We start from the raw sequence: 16865 nt of genomic DNA on the forward strand, positions 1-16865 counted from the left end.
TGTTCCTGACTGCCCCTCCCCCCAAGTTACATATCATACATTTGACTGCCATTCTTGTCTCACAGGGGAAGTCCACGATATGTTCTGCAAGGCTGGGTTAAATGAGAAGCAAAATCTGGTCGATCGTCGCTTACAAGTTAATAGGAAAAAAAAAGTGAAAATGCACCGAGTTTGGGTTCAAGGAAAATTCCAGAAACCATTACCCTTCACTCAAAAAAGCTCCAAATTGGTATTTTCACTCTTTTCTCATGGCTGAACTATGTATCATGTTAAGGTACAAACCAGAGGATTACACTATGCAAAGTCTTCTGTAAATCTTCCATTTTTGAAAAGACAGAAGAAGAGAATTTGTATATCCTGCTGTTTACCATGGGTGGGCTCTTTTGTGCATTTTAAGCACATGTAAGTGATTTGGAAGAGAGCACAGTATTCTGTGTTTTCAAAACTTAATATGCTAAAGCTTGTTTGGATTTATTACATCTTAACCATTTTGTTTGTTCTTTGAGTTTTATAAGCATTCAGTTAAATTACCGATATAAGTCAGATGATTCTGAGAGGTGGAAACCTGCCATTTTTTAGAAGTGAAAAAAACCCATCTACTTTATTTATACATTAGTTGAACACAGTTGAACTCTCCTCCACTGTTAACTGATAGCAGAGAGGCAGCTCACCTTGTTTCCAAGGAAAGTCACAAGACCAAGACAAAAGTCTATATTTTTTTGTTTTGTTGTTGTTCGTCCCAAAACTTTTTTTTTCTTTAATTCACAGACTAATGTCTGAAACAGAATTTTAGTTTCTCTTTCCTTTCCTAAAATTGGGGAAGTATGACCAATGCTAATATTATTTTCAGGCTATTCTTAGGTGTACAAGTTGGAAGCCTTCTTTAAGACAACTGTCATACCCAAGAAAATCGTAGCAATTAAAAATTTATTTACCACCTTGCCTCAAAAAAGACATAAATTGGCTTGCAAATTGTACTTGGTAAAAATGGAGTTTCTAAAACTGGTTTGTCATTCATTATACAACATATACTGAGTACTTACATTGTGCTGAATTATATGGAATAATACAATAAAGATCCAGCTCTGTTTTCTGAGAGCATAAATAGGCTCTAGCTGGCAAAGCAAACTGTGCATCCCAAGCCTCTAAATCATGATCTAAGATAATATGTGAGCAAGTACTCAAATACGGAGCTTATCAGCTAGCTGATATGCTTGATTGATTATGAGCCACAGAAATCTGGAAGACATGGACAATCTCTTGAAAGGACCACCATCAGAATGATCAGTTCCAACTATTTTTCCTTTTTGAACTCACTTAAAATTCAACTTCCTGGAAGCATATGATTGGTCCAATTTGGATCATGGATTCATCTTTTTTTTTTTTTTTTTTTTTTTTTTTTTTTTTTTTTTTGCAGTACGCGGGCCTCTCACTGCTGTGGCCTCTCCCGTTGCGGAGCACAGGCTCCGGACGCTCAGGCTCAGCGGCCATGGCTCACGGGCCCAGCCGCTCCGCGGCATGTGGGATCTTCCCGGACCGGGGCACGAACCCGTGTCCCCTGCACCGGCAGGTGGACTCTCAACCACTGCGCCACCAGGGAAGCCCTGGATTCATCTTTTGACAGACTGGGGCAGGACAGGTTATTTGATGGCACCACCAGACTATATGGAATGGAGGCAAGTTCCTCAAAGGAAAATCAAGACACTGTTATCAAAAAAGAGGGGAGGGCTGCTGCCCAGTCACAGACATCGTGTGGTGGTAGCAGTAGTAATAATGGTTCTGAAGAGAGAGAAAGATCAGCTGTGGGATGGAAGGGAAAGAATCAGGGTTCTGGGAGGAGGTAGGTCTCAGGCTAGTCCTAGAACATATGCTCTCAGAAGATGGTGAGAAGACAGGTATGTTTGGTGGGGATATGGATATTCATGATTCGGAATAGTGGAGAAAAGATGGGGAGGGCATCTATATACAGCCTTGAATAGAGGGTGCATTGGGTTCTGGTCTCTGGACTAGAGCCATCCAAGGTTGGTTTATTTCTGTTTTATCCTAGCCATGGTGTGTTATAAATATATTTAGAGAGATTGATTGAGGAGTCGTCAACAGAATGGAATGCAGTGAGGTCAGAGATCAGGGCAAGGAGAACCACGGAAGGTTTTTGCGTACATTTGCCTTGATAACAAATCCTCAGAAGTACAATATCAAGGTTTCTGTTTAAACATGCAGTAAATGTAAAAGTCAAAATTTGCCTGAGACTCTTAACTCAGTTGTTTTCCTAACTAAAGTGTATATTTAAAAGCCAAACTAGTAACGAAGTTATTACGTACAGCAAGGGCAGTTAGATAAGTTAATGTTGCTATGGGAACCCCAGCAGATCTTCTTGTGTCTCAATTTAAAACTCATGGCCCAAGGTGGTTTTAAAAACAACAGAAGGTAAAATTATTCCCACATTCTCATACATGTAAATCGTACTGTCTCTCTCTGTCCTAAATAGCAGATTCAAGCCAGCTTCTTGACTGGCACAGTAAAATGCTGCTCCGTGTCTTTCTATAATGTATTACAGCATGTAGTTAACCTTTAGAAACTTCAAAAATACATCCACCAAATTTGGACTGTGAGACACAAACTGGGCTCTTTTGGGCTCTGTCTAGCATAGACCTCCTATTCCACATGGCTGCTCAATGGGCCATTTCTATCAGTGTCTTCTGCTTGTCTGGTCAGTCTTTCTCTCCCTTAGCCTACCTGAATCAACCCCCTATTTAGAGTTTGCTGCCAGACAAAATGTAGATTTTTTTTGGCAGAGGAAAAATAAGAGAAAGACCTGATTTGGAATATTGCCTATAGATATTAAGAAATCATGAAATGTTGCAAATGTATCTGCTTGGGTATTAGTTTAAAATATTTGATAACTGCATGAAATTCTCATCTTTTCCCTCACATCTATGGAGCTAGGACTAGTCAGTTAGGCAGAGTTTGATATTTAAAACTTCATCTGCTGAGGGAGCTGAATTTCAAAAGGACTATTTTCTTTCTAACAGAAAAAGATGTGTTCCTTCATTTTATAATACAGAAACAATGAAAGATGCTATATTAAAAATGCACCCTCTGTTTTCCTCCATTTTTAAAAATTCACTTTTGAGCATTTTCCAAATGTAAAAATTCTCATACATATGAAGTACTGTTTCATAAGGTTGTGAGAAAGCCAAGGTAGCGGTTTCTATTATTAAAAGTTTTGCATTTCGGTATGACACATTTGTCGTATTGAAACACCCAGTTAATGTTGACTTCTGAGAACTTATTTGCTTTGCTTGTCTCAGTTCCATATGCGTTGTCTCTAAATTTTGAATACATCGAGGTTTCTACCATCATGCAGTCTAAATCGTTGCTATACTCACTTGTACGTGAAAATTATTCACCCGTATGCGAAGAGCTGCCCTCCGGGGCATCAGGACCATGTAAGCCGTTCAACATCAGGTGACTTAAATTCTTGCCCCCAGACTCCTATGCTGTATTCCTCTGGTTTTCCAACTCATCAAAGCCAATTTCTGAAGCCAGAATATATCACGCATTATTACTTCTAATTGGTTTTAATGTTTGTTATGCTCCTCACAAGTGCAGATAACTTCACATTTGCATCATTAATAGGCCTTTTTCTGAGCCTCCGCTTCTTCTGCTTTCTGCCTCTGTTAGTCATCAGTAGACATGTTGGTGTGGGTATTTACCTCCCTTCCTTGTGAAAAGTGCATTGTAAAATCTAAAGCACTGAATATATGTGAGGTATTGTTATTAATAACAGTATTTACAGTGTACAAGGCAGCATACAGAGCACTCCAGCAACAGAAACTTTTTCAGTGGTTTTATGAGACCTTGTGAGAAAGACAGTAAAATGCATGGAAAAATATTGCCTGCAAGTCAGACAGGAAGCATGGGTCCTAGTTCCTGTTGAACCGCTTAGCTGCTCTTAATTTACCTCTGAGTGCTAAGTCTTTTATACACTACACTTTTATATACCACATTATTCCTTCATTTAATCCTCAAACTCCTATGAATTAGTTTTTACCGTAAAAATAACCATTTAACAGATAAGACTGGAGCTCTGAGGTATTGGGTAATTTGCCTAGGATAACACCGCGAGTCAGTGGCAGAAACACAATTTGGGCCCAGAAGTGTCTGATTCCAAAACATCTAGTCTCATCAGTACACTTTTAATTGATAGACTCAAATGCTGTTCGGGAAAGCTGCTGGAGAAGAAAAAGAGCTCCTGAATCTAGCGGAGAATTATAGCAATGGGTGGGAGTTTGGATCAGACGATCTTCAAGGAGACAGCTCATTCTAGATCCAGTGATTCTATGAAATAGGTAGGTAGTACTTGTCCACAGTTACAAACTGGGAAGGAAGAGAAGGGAAGGAACGAAGAGGAATGACAAAGCAAAAGCTTGCAGTCAGCTCTTTTCAGCATTCTGCATATGTTTACTTCTGCTCTCGCCCCACCCCCCTTCGGGCTTCAGCCTTCCACTTGGCTCCCCTGCGAGCACACAGAGCACCCATCACTTGCATACTCCTCACTTAAAGAAAATAAATCAGTCTGTACTGCAAGGGGGTAGGGGGAACCCTCAAAGGGATCAACTCCAGCATAATCTAAAAATATGTGATCAGGGAGTGTCAATAATAAAATGAGTGAGAACATCTTTGTTTAAAACATTGTATGTACAATAATGCCAATTCAAGCCTGACATGTTGAGCATTCCATGGAATATGGCTTGGGATTTGAGAGAGCCCAAAGTTACCTGCAGGTTGGCTTTGGTGTAGTTATAAATATAAATAGAAGTAAAATAACAGTTGCATCTTCATTTATAATGAATATATACTGTGGCCTCAAAGCTGCAGAGGAGAGTGGATGCCAAAATCTATCTTTCATTAACATATGCCTTAAATGACAGGGAAGAGGTGTTAAGACAAAATTACTTTTTCCTCTGCGTATGAGTCAGCAACATGCAAGTAATAATAGTTCTGCGTGTGAGTCCCTACAGAGGGTAAGAAAAACAGCATCAAATTGAAAATGCAAGTTCACCTGCCGGAGGGGCCCAGGTGGCGGTAGAGCACAGCTCCCTTGAGCACCATCTTGAAGTGTCTCAGGGCACAGTGACCCCAACTCTGGCAAACCAGGTTGGCATGATGTGCATGGAGGACATTAAAACCTCCAGATAGTCAAAGACAGCTCACCCTCAGCTGCTCCCGGACCTCATCAAAAGCAAGCTACAAGGCACCACCACTGTCCAAGAGTTTAAAACAGCTGCTTTGGATTCTACGGTGCATGTGGTTTCACAACCACTTAACCTTTAGTCAGGAACAGCTAGAGGCAGGTGAATGGATAAATACATGTTAACATTACATAAGGAGAAAAAAAAAATATTTAGGAGCACATGGACTTCAAGTAGTCACAAATAGCATTTAGTTAGCTGTGTCCTTGGCATCCCAGTGATTTTTGTCTTTATCTTTGATTTTCTCCAGCAGATAGGCACTAAGTAGAGCCTGGACTCCAGAAAAGATATGCTTTTCTATCAGGTGTTAACTGCTAAATTAGGTGAGCTGTTCATTGCCTCCTAAAAATCCCCAAACATGTCTCCTACTTGGGCTGGTGGGGTTTAGTCCAGGAAAACTATAAGTTTTGTTATCCTTACACAAATTTTTTGGCAGTGTTTTCAACCCATTGCTCCTTTATGTGACACTTCCTAGTTCATTGCAGAAAAAGAAATTAGTTTTTTTCTTACTTAATCTTTATATATCAGTTGTTGGTTGTTTCAAAAAACTTTGGGGAAGGGCAATCATCCATCAAGTCTAAGCCTTTCTCATTGAGAAAAAGCTCTAAAACTGTGTAACTTCCTAAAATTAATGATGAGATGCTGTTGAGTCTCTTGCATTAGTTTGTTGATGGTTTTGTGTTTTTTTTAAATGCTGTGTACTTAATACAAGGAACACTATGCAATTGCAGCCTCATTTCTCTCACCTCCTGCCTTTTGAGAGTAACGTCTTTCTCCTGAGGCTGTCCTGCTGAACAGACGTGATAGCTCTCCATACATTTTTAGTTACGCCGCACTCCCTCAGGTGAGCTGGAACAGCGTCCCCTTAAGCAGCATTTGGAACTTGCACTGAAAGAGAATGGCTGAAATTGCCAGTGTCACATGCCGCATTGAAGCAAGGAAATTTCTGCCTCTAAGGATAATAGCTTTTCTCCCTGCTCATACATCTTCCTTCACAGCCCTCATTTATTTTAATGTATATATTCCACTTTGACTCTCTGGAAGATATTTTTAAAGGTTTTTTTTAAAAATCCAAATGAAAGATGAAATTCAGGATCCAGAAAAGCATTTACTCTGTTTATCCTCTCCATGAATGTATTCTTAATCAACCAGTCTTTCTGAGCATCTCTTCATTTGCTGCTTTGTTTCGTAATAGAATACTTGGGCTCTGGAGATTAGTGAGACAAAGACAAAGCTTCATTATAACCATCCTTGTTTTACTCCCTTGTCTTATAGGCTTTCTCTTCCTAACTCACTCTCCAGGTGCTTCTTTCTCTTGCCAAATAGCGCAAGGAAATACTTTTGCAGATCTTTTGTTTACTTTAGAAAAAACACTGATCCAGCCTTTCCCATTTGGGAGTGCTGCTCATTTCCTGACTGGCCTTTAAAGTTTGGCTCGGTAGCAACTTGGGGATTTGTTTTCTACCCAGAGTGAAAGGAACTGGGTGCCTAGCAGCCCCATGCTGGAATGAGAATTAAATTCTGCTCATTCCCTGGATAAACAAGCTGATGCTTTCCTTGTAGGTTTCCCCCCCCCCATTCCTCAAAGCTTTAATGTTTAGTCATTTAGCTTTAGCTTTTTAAAAGACATTTTAATAGGGTTGTCTCTCCTCCAAGTACATGCAGAAGCTGATCATGGGCACAGGGAAACTCTTAAGAATAAAGAATTCCCTGTTTGCTGGTTTTTACCTACAATGAAAACGATGTACAACACATGCAGTGCTTACCCCTACTGCAGTTCCATTGCCAGTTGCCTGGCATGGGACAGGAGGAACTGTAACACCCAAGGAATTTGGCTTGAGCTACCTCACTTTCTAAGTCCCCAAGACTGCCAAGTTAATGAAGCTTTGGTTATTACTCAGTTGAACATTTTCTGACTGCATGTAAGCTTTATAAATCTCGTGCTTTCTTCTCTTTGGCACGTTTACATTAAATTTTATTCTAGTTATGCAACTTTATTTATACTATAGTTATGTTTATATATGAATGTAAGTTACTCTTGATTCATCCTGCCTTGGGGTATTTATTAATAGTTTGTTATGAAGTGTCAGTAACTTTCCAAAGAGAGTGGCTTTCTAAACCTGGAGCCTATATTTTTATATATTAATGCATTCTTTACATTAAAAGATTTTTTTTTTTTTTTTTTTTGCGATACACAGGCCTCTCACTGTTGTGGCCTCTCCCGTTGCAGAGCACAGGCTCCGGACGCGCAGGCTTAGCAGCCATGGCTCACGGGCCCAGCCGCTCCGCGGCATATGGTATCTTCCCAGAACGGGCACAAACCCGTGTCCCCTGCATCGGCAGGCGGACTCTCAACCACTGCACCATCAGGGAAGCCCTAAAAGATGTTTAATGTAAAAAGTTAGTTGAATGATAAAAATAGAAAACCTTGACTGACAAAGGTCTTAACTACATCGAGGTGGGCGTTGTCTTTAAGGACTTAATCTATAATGTAAAATAATATGACAAATAAAATACCATATGGGGGGGAGTTACAGACAAAGTTATTGGCATAGACAAGGTCCGTTTGAAGAAGCGTACCATGTCAATAATGATGACAGCGGAATCTAGGGTCAGTCATTCCTCTAAAGCTCAGCGAGATACATAGAAACAGTCACCGTTAGGAAAGGCTACTAGCAGAAGCGTCTGGCACACTGGCCTAGAGAAAGTGGGCAGTGTCCACAGGCAGAATAGCCAAATACTGTTCCAGCGACCCAAAGAAAAATGCAAGGTCAGAGAAGTTTGTAGCAAGAGTGACTTGAAACTGAACCTCAGAGAACTAGACTGTAAGCTTAAATGCCTCCTAGCCTGGCTCAGGAAGAACCAAAGAAAGAGACTTCACTGAGCCTTGGGAATAGGAAGGCTGCAGAGGCCATGAGCTCTTTTTCTGTTTACCTGAATTATATCACAGAAATAGCCATTAAGACATTTTGTTCTTGATACTTTTTTTTGGTACTTTTTATTTTTATTTTATTTTATTTTTTTATCTTTGGCTGTGTTGGGTCTTTGTTGCTGCACGCAGGCTTTGTCTGGTTGCGGTGAGCGGGAGCTACTCTTTGTTGCAGACACGGGCTTCTCATTGCGGTGGCTTCTCTTGTTGTGGAGCACAGGCTCTAGGTGTGCGGACTTCAGTAGTTGTGGCACACAAGCTCAGTAGTTATGGTACATGGGCTCTAGAGCACAGGCTCAGTAGTTATGGCACACGGGCTTAGTTGCTCTGCGGCATGTGGGATCTTGCCGGACCAGAGCTCGAACCCGTGTCCCCTGCATTGGCAGGTGGATTCTTAACCACTGTGCCACCAGAGGAGCCCCTTTGATACTTTTTAGAAGAGCAAAGACTTGCCTTTATCTGATTCTTACTTTTGATTCCAGAGCCCTTGTGCTTGTTTTCCATCATGACATGTCACAAAGTATGAGTTTATTGATGTTCATAAACCTGGAAAGATGGGGTGCAGCTTTAGAATAAACACGCCCAGAGAGGTGCAGGCAGAAGGGGACACTGGCCAAGCCAGAAGATCGTCCTTATTCCCCAGTGTGACAGAGAAAGGTCTAGCTCCTACTTTGCACAAGGGAACAGATTAGGTATCAATGTAATAGAGTCACCAAGTGATTAAGATCTCCTGACCCTCTGCAAGGAAATAAATGGAGGGCAAGTAAAGAATACAGGCCAGAATAGCCTATGAGACAATACCATGATATGCAGTCACCACCATCTGGTGAGGTTTGAGAAGCCCCCCAAAGCACTATTCCTGTGTTCCCTGCCCACATTTTAAACCAACTGAGAGACTGAGGTGCCAACAGATGAAGATTAAAACATGAGCTTAATTACTGATGTAGCTGGTACAGTAGAGAATGGCTCAAGGTGCATGGAAACAGTTGCCCCCCAGTACTGAACCCCAGAATCAAGACCCACAGCTGGACAGCCACAAGACTCTACCCATGGGGAGTCTGCCCCTGTAGAGCCTTTTACAGAGCAGCTGGCTTCCAAGAGAGAGTGAAAAAGGACTAGGTTAAACATGCCTAATTCATTTCCCAAATTCACTTTTTAGCCAAGTCACTTCACCTCTCCCAGGAATGAGGAAGACAAGACTGAAGAGACCAGTTGCTGTCCCTCCACATGGTGAGAAACAACAGGAGTGGGAATTACCTAAACGTTTTGTAAGTGCTGGGTAAAGCATACCCCACATCTACCGAGACTAGAGCAATGTGGAGTGGACTCTATTTTGTCCTTTTGTCACTTGCTGAGTCATCTGCTCAGCATTTACCTGTAAGCCTGTGGCAGCTTACCTGGTCTGTAAGCATCTGCCTTAGTGATGGGTGGAATCTGCAGGGTATGCACTGACACTTGTATGTGGTTAGAATACCGGGGACTGCAAACAGAATGAATTTCCAAAGTTATAACCAGTGACTTATTCTAGGAACCTTACTACACTTAAACCTTTACTAGATTGCTAAATAAATGGCCAGGAGGTCTAGCAACTTTGCCAAGCACCGCTTCTACATTGACTCACTGTACACCAGCACTTCTCAAACTATCCGAGGCGAAGGACCAGTAGTTGCTTTTTGTTTTGTTTTGTCCGTTTCCAAGCTGTCACAGACCACTACTTTTGTAAAACACAATAAAGATGAATTAGTAGGGAAAAAAAAAAAGATATACTCCAGTTTCTGGCATTATTTCCTGGTCTCTGCCCTCTCCCCACAATCTCTCCATATTACTGCCCTGTCAGCCAGTGCTTACCAGCTGCATGTCAGGCATTGCTCTAGGTTTTGGGAATGAAGGGTTGAACAGGAAAAAGGAAAGAGACAAGCCCAAGATTTTTACTAGATTCATCAGTTATAACCTTACTTGGTCTCTCTGCTCACCCTGTCACAGACTGGGAATGAAACAGTTCCCAGACCAGCACCCAGTCACAACCCATCCCTTGAGCTGCACTGCTCTAAACCACAGGGAGATTAAAAATCCATGTCACAGTATTTGTTCAGCTTTGCCTCCTGAGCCCTGTTGTCTCTCTTCACCTCAGAGTGTACAATGCCAGGGCCTGGGCTCTTGCACCTAGAAATGCTTGGTCCAGGTGCTCAGTGCTTTTCGCTGCTATCCTTTTCACATAGTTGTCTGTGTTAAGTACACAAAACCACACCTTACCACCCAGCTGTCACCAGGATTCCTGATGGTTATTGTTCCTTTTATTTGTTCACTTTTTAAATTTTTGACTTTTTGTGAATATGTGAATCAGTGCAAAATAGTTTCTATGCCAATGTAAAATGGAAAGGGAGATGATTCAGTTCTTTTGTTGAAGTCAAAACTTGTAATTTTTTCCCCCACTCAGTAGTGTTTAAATGCTAGATTGATGCCAAACTCAAAGAACATGGAGAACTTGGGGAAAGGCCAGAGACAGATAAACGATTAGTGATAGTTTGTTACAAGGGCCATGATTAGAGGCTGAAGAAAATGTGTTTATTAACCCTAGAAGAAGAGCATGCTACAGGATGAGAATGATAGCTCCCAGGTAGAAACAGATAAAAAGAGTTCTCAGAGAAGAGAAGAAACATGGGGCCCATTTGGATATAAATCCTAGCTTTGCTCCTGCTGGCTGTGTAACCTTAAACAAGACATGTAACATCTCTGAGCCCCAGTAATTGGAGATGATATTGCTTACCTGAAGATTGTTGTAAGGACTAAATATAATGCACATCAAGTGCAAGACATGATGCCTGGAGATAATTGGTGCTTAATAAGTGGTAATTAATAGTTTTTTTTAAACAAAGGATGGTGATCAAGTCTATCTTTTTTTAAGGGAGGAGAAATGCACTCTTCCTATAATATACATATTTTAAATTAGCCATAAGAAATTTTCCTAACTATGAAGAGTTAAGTTTCCTTACTTCAAATTATTGCTGTTTTCTTGACTTATATTCAATTCAGTTCAAACATATATTAAGCATCCATCCACTGTGTGCCAGAAATTGCCAGACACAATGCTGGAATGAATAAGACTCGGCCCTTGCTCTTCGGATGCCCACAACTTAGGATGGATGACCATTTGTCTGAGATGTGGTATCTCCTACTTAAATCTCTTGGCTTCAGCTGGCCACTGCCATTCGACCACCGTAGTCTACCCAACCCCAGCATATTAATTTGCACCCTAGTTTTTGAGACCCTTTTCAAAGCCCTCCGTGAATAAATCTAGTCACGTACTACCCAGCAAAAGCCAAACAAATCGTGTGAAAGAAGGTGTAGCCCCTGTGTCACAGACCCTCTTGTGTGTAAGTTCCCTTTTAATAATTCTGCCCATACTTCTACATAGATCACCTCCTGCCACAGCATTTAGGGCTTCCACTTATAATACCACTCAGCACTATTCTGCATTACCACAACCCATCCAACCTGTCACAATTGGGATGAGGTCTGAGCTGCCTTCAAGAGAGCTGCAAACTCCCGCTATCAGTGCTACAAAGCCCCACCCCACACACTGTTCACCTGATCTGGTCATACAAGCAAGAAACCTGGCTCATCTCTGGCAACAGTCATCACCTGATCACATAAATTCAAAAACTAGCCCCTTTGGAGCCCAGAAACAAACCTCTGCACACATCCTCAAATGGTTTTTGCAAAGGGTGGCAAGACCATTCAATGAGGCAAGGACAGTCTTTCCAACAAATTACGTTGGGAAAACTGAATTTCCACATGCAAAAGAATTAAGTTGAGGACTTCCCTGGTGGCATAGTGGTTGAGAATCGGCCTGCCAATGCAGGGGACACGGGTTCGAGCCCTGGTCCGGGAAGATCCCACGTGCCGCAGAGCAGCTAAGCCCATGAGCCACAACTACTGAGCCTGTGCTCTAGAGCCCGTGCTCCACAGCAAGAGAAGCCACCACAATGAGAAGCTGGCATAGCACAATGAATAGTAGCCCCTGCTCACCACAACCAGAGAAAGCTGGCACGCAGCAACGAAGACCCAACGCAGCCAAAAAAATATATATTAATTAATTGATTAATTTAAAAGAATTAAGTTGGACCCTAACTTTATACCACATAGGAAAATTAATTCAAAATGGATAAAAACCCAAATGTAAGACCTAAAACTAAAATTCTTAGAGGAAAACATAAGGGAAAAGCTTCATGACATTGGATTTAGCAATGATTTCTTGGAATAAGGAAGCACAAGCAGCAACACGGGCAGCCCAGGCAACAACAACAAAAAGGTAAATTGGAATACATTAAAATGTAAAACTTTTGTACATCAAAAGATAATCAGCAGGGGCTTCCCTGGTGGCGCAGTGGTTGAGAATCTGCCTGCTAATGCAGGGGACACGGGTTCAAGCCCTGGTCTGGGAGGATCCCACATGCCACGGAGCAACTAGGCCCTTGAGCCACAACTACTGAGCCTGCGCGTCTGGAGCCTGTGCTCTGCAACAGGAGAGGCGGCGATAGTGAGAGGCCCATGCACTGCGATGAAGAGTGGCCCCTGCTTGCCACAACTAGAGAGAGCCCGCGCACAGAAACGAAGAACCAACACAGCAAAAATAAATAAATAAATGAACTCCTACACCCCCCCAAAAAATAAAAAGAATCAGCAGAGTGAAAAGGCAACCCACAGAACAGGAGAAAATATATGCAAATCATATATTTGATAAGGGGTTAATGGCCAGAATATATGAAGAACTCCTACAGCTCAACAACAAAAAAATCGATTAAAAAATGAGCCAAGGGTATTCCCTGGTGGTGCAGTGGTTGAGAGTCCGCCTACCGATGCAGGGGACACGGGTTCGTGCCCTGGTCCTGGAAGATCCCACATGCCATGGAGCGGCTGGGCCTGTGAGCCATGGCCGCTGGGCCTGCGCATCCAGAGCCTGTGCTCCGCAACGGGAGAGGCCACAGCAGTGAGAGGCACGCGTACCGCAAAAAAAATTAAAAAAAGAGCCAAGGACTTAAACAGATGTTTCTCTAAAGAAGATATTACAAATGGCCAGTAAGCACATGAAAAGATGTTCAACATCACTAATCAAAACCACAGTTGCAAAGCACCTCACACCTATTAAGATGGCACTGTCAAAAAACAGAAAATAACTGTTGGCAAGAATGTGGAGAAATTGGAACCCTTGTGCCCTGTTGGTAGGAATGTAAAATGGTGCAGTGCCTATGGGAAACAGTATGGTGGTTCCTCAAAAAATTAAAAGTAGAATTACCATGTAACCCAACAATCCCACTTCTATATATATATCCAAAAGAGTTAAAAAGCGGGGACCCAAAGAGGTATTTGTACATATACGTTTATAGCAGCATTCATAATAACCAAAAGGTAGAAGCAACCCAAGTGTTCATCAGCACATGAATGGGTAAGCAAAACATGGTGTATACATACAAAGTGATATTATTCAGTCTTTAAAAGGAAGGAAATTCTGACACATGCTATAACAATGTAGATGAACCTTGAGGACATTATGGTAGTCGAAATAAGCTAGTCACAAAAGGACAAGGTATGATTCCACTTACAGGTACATGTAATTCATAGAGACAGAAAAGCTTCATGACATTGAATTTAGCAATGATTTCTTGGAATATGACACCATATTCAGATTCATAGAGACAGAAAGTAGACTGGGGTTGCCAGCGTTTTAGTTTTACAAGCTGAAAAGAGTTGTGTGGATGGATGGTGGTGATGGTAACACAGTGTGAATGTATTTAGTGCCACTGAGCTGTACACTAAAAAAGGTTAAGATGGTAAGTTTTGTGTTATGTGTATTTTTACCACAGTTAAAAAACAAAAACTAGCCCTGGTGTTCAGCCTGGCCTTCCCAAATCATGAACTTGCTGCCTTCTGTCTCTAGCTCTCTGCCCTTCCCGTCCACTTTCCATACACACCACCCTGCCTTCCACCAGTCTTCACTATGCCCAGCCCACTTGGCCTCAGCCCGGCATTTTGCATACACTCTCATTGCCCACTCCCAGGAGAGAGGGCTTAAGTACAAGAGATCCTGGGCTCCCACCACCATAGTACCTTCTCATAACACCCACCACTAAGAATGTACCATCAAACCCTTCACCAAGCAGACCTGGAAAAGTTTCAGACCTTCCACCAACCCTTGTGCTTGGGAGTGGTGGGTAAATGGAGAGGACCTAAAGCAAATGTGTTACATTTGACTCTCCCCACACAGTGTGCTGGCGCAACAGAAAAAAACCACCCCAGCATTTGTTGAGGGTCTTAGTTGGAATTCTAGGCACTGCATTTACTCCAGCTCTCTGACTCCTGCCTTTGGACGAAAAAGTTCATTTCCCTTTTCTGATTCTTACATCTCCCTTCAGAGTTCATGCTCATCTTCTTACCTATTACCTTGGCTTCCCTGCTATTTCAATCCAAATATCCCTTCCAACTGTGGTCCCTAAGGCTTGGTCTTAAGGAGTGTCACAAATATGACACACATGGCAAACCTGGGAGGTAGGAGGCAATATAGAAAGGTCCGTGCTACCAATTTCAGTATTTCCTTGACTTTAGAGAATATCTAGATTCTTTAGAATCTGTGACCAAGTTAAAAGTTTCGGTCATGTAAAATGAAGCTATACACACTTTCTGTTTTGCTCTTTTTTGTTTAAAAAGTTTATTATTTTGTTAGTTGCTTATCTCTGCCCACTCTATTCTGGACCTAATTATCCTAGATCCTTTCTGTACTCAAAGGTGGTTTGCAGCATCAGCATCACCAGGGAGGTTGTTAGAAATTCAGCTCAGTCCCCATCCCAGACATTTTAAATCAGGATCTGCATTTTAACAAGATCCCCCGGTAATTCATATGCATATTGAAACTAGAATTGTTCTAGAAAGCTTCTAACTCCTGTTGGAGCAATGGATCTCAGGACCTTGGCTGTTCATTAGAAGCACCTGGAAGCTCTTAACACGTTTTGATGCTTCAGATCCCACCACCTGATTCTGATTTTATCCGTCCACGGGGGCCCTGGGAATTGGTGTTTGTGATTCTCTCAGAGACTTTGATACTTAGCCAGGATGGAGGACCATTGAGGGTATGACTTAAAGGAAACTATCACATAGAATTCCATGGATTTTGAACTGATTTGGAGTTGTAAAAAAGTAGATTCAGATAGTTAAATCTGAATAGGTTTTGAACTACATATATGAATATTAACTTGAAACTACAGATTATATACTCAGGAAAGGTCTTCTTAGTATATCAAATCTCTTAACTTCCTGGGACAAAAAAAGAAATATAGTGAGGAGAGAGAGAGGCACAGAGGAGGAGAGAGAGAGAACGAGAGATTAATAAAATACATATCAGAAAACAAAAAAAACCTATCGATTGTATGTATAAGCAATTTCTACTTAAAAGTCTTCCTCTCTTATTCCTTATCTGTGTCTTATTATCTTTTTCCTCAGTCCTTAGAGTGTCTCAACAGCTCTCTTCTATCAAATGGCGTCCAGGGCTTTCCACCCAGCCCATGCTCCTGTCCCAGCGCCCAAAGCTGGTGCTGCTTCCTGCTGCTGCCGAGGGCTCAGGTACAGGGTACTGGTGGGAGCAGCTGTTACTATCACTTTGGCTGGGCTTCCCTGGTGGCGCAGTGGTTGAGAGTTCGCCTGCTGATGCAGGGGACATGGGTTCGTGCCCCGGGCCAGGAGGATCCCACATGCCGCGGAGTGGCTGGGCCTGTGAGCCATGGCTGCTGAGCCTGCGCGTCCGGAGCCTGTGCTCCGCATTGGGAGAGGCCACAACAGGGAGAGGCCCACGTACCGCAAAACAAAAACAAAAACTATCACTTTGGCTGCTGGTGCTATTTGGTTGATGCCCCAGGAAACTCACTGTACTACTGCACTCTGCCCAGGCATGCTAGAATCCCAGCAGTGAGGACCTCAAGTTGTCCTTATACACACTTCTTGCAAATCAGCCATGGGGGCATGAGGTAACGGCCCCAACACACATGCACTAGAACAACTTTAGTATCACCACACCAATCTGCAACTTCCAAAATTTCTTTAGCCTCTTCCCATGTTTTTTCTTTTTCATTTGTCCTTTCAGAGGAGCCCAGCCAGAATTGATCATAATCTAAATGGGTTTATGACTAGAGAACTTCACCTGCCAAGTGGGTCTTACTTTTCCTGAAGACATGTTTTTCTTTTGTGATCATGCGTGAGTAGATGGGAGCCTCTTTACAAGGCCTGTGTAAACATTTATATATTCACCTATACTCTTCATTTTTATCCCAGAAATTAGTGGGTTTTTTTTTTTTTTTTTTTTTCTGGCTACGTTGGGTGTTCATTGCTGCATGTGGGCTTTCTCTAGTTGCAGCAAGCAGGGGCTACTCTTCGTTGCGGTGCACGGGTTTCCCATTGTGGTGGCTTCTCTTCGTTGTGGAGCACAGGCTCTAGGCGCGCAGGTTTCAGTAGTTGTGGCATGTGGGCTCAGTAGTTGTGGCTCGTGGGCTCTAGAGCGCAGCCTCGGTACTTGGGGCGCGTGGGCTTAGTTGCTCTGCGGCATGTGGGATCTTCCAAGACCAGGGCTTGAACCCGTGTCCCCTGCATTGGCAGGTGGATTCTTAACCACTGTGCCACCAGGGAAGCCCCTATCC

At 42.3% G+C, this 16865-nt stretch overlaps 1 protein-coding gene across 2 annotated transcripts in view; it reads left to right on the top strand.

Annotated features, from left to right (window-relative positions):
• METTL8 (methyltransferase like 8) overlaps positions 1 to 1330 on the top strand; it is a 79498-nt gene extending 78168 nt beyond the window's left edge. For both annotated transcript variants that reach the window (XM_032638638.1, XM_032638639.1), the window contains exon 11: positions 66 to 1330. In XM_032638638.1, the coding sequence (XP_032494529.1) occupies positions 66 to 256 (191 nt within the window). In that variant the 3' untranslated portion in view covers positions 257 to 1330. The remainder of the gene's footprint in view (positions 1 to 65) is intronic.
• Positions 1331 to 16865: the final 15535 nt, after the last annotated feature.

Source organism: Phocoena sinus, chromosome 7 (assembly GCF_008692025.1).
Source record: "Phocoena sinus isolate mPhoSin1 chromosome 7, mPhoSin1.pri, whole genome shotgun sequence".
Classification (NCBI taxonomy): Eukaryota; Metazoa; Chordata; class Mammalia; order Artiodactyla; family Phocoenidae; genus Phocoena; species Phocoena sinus.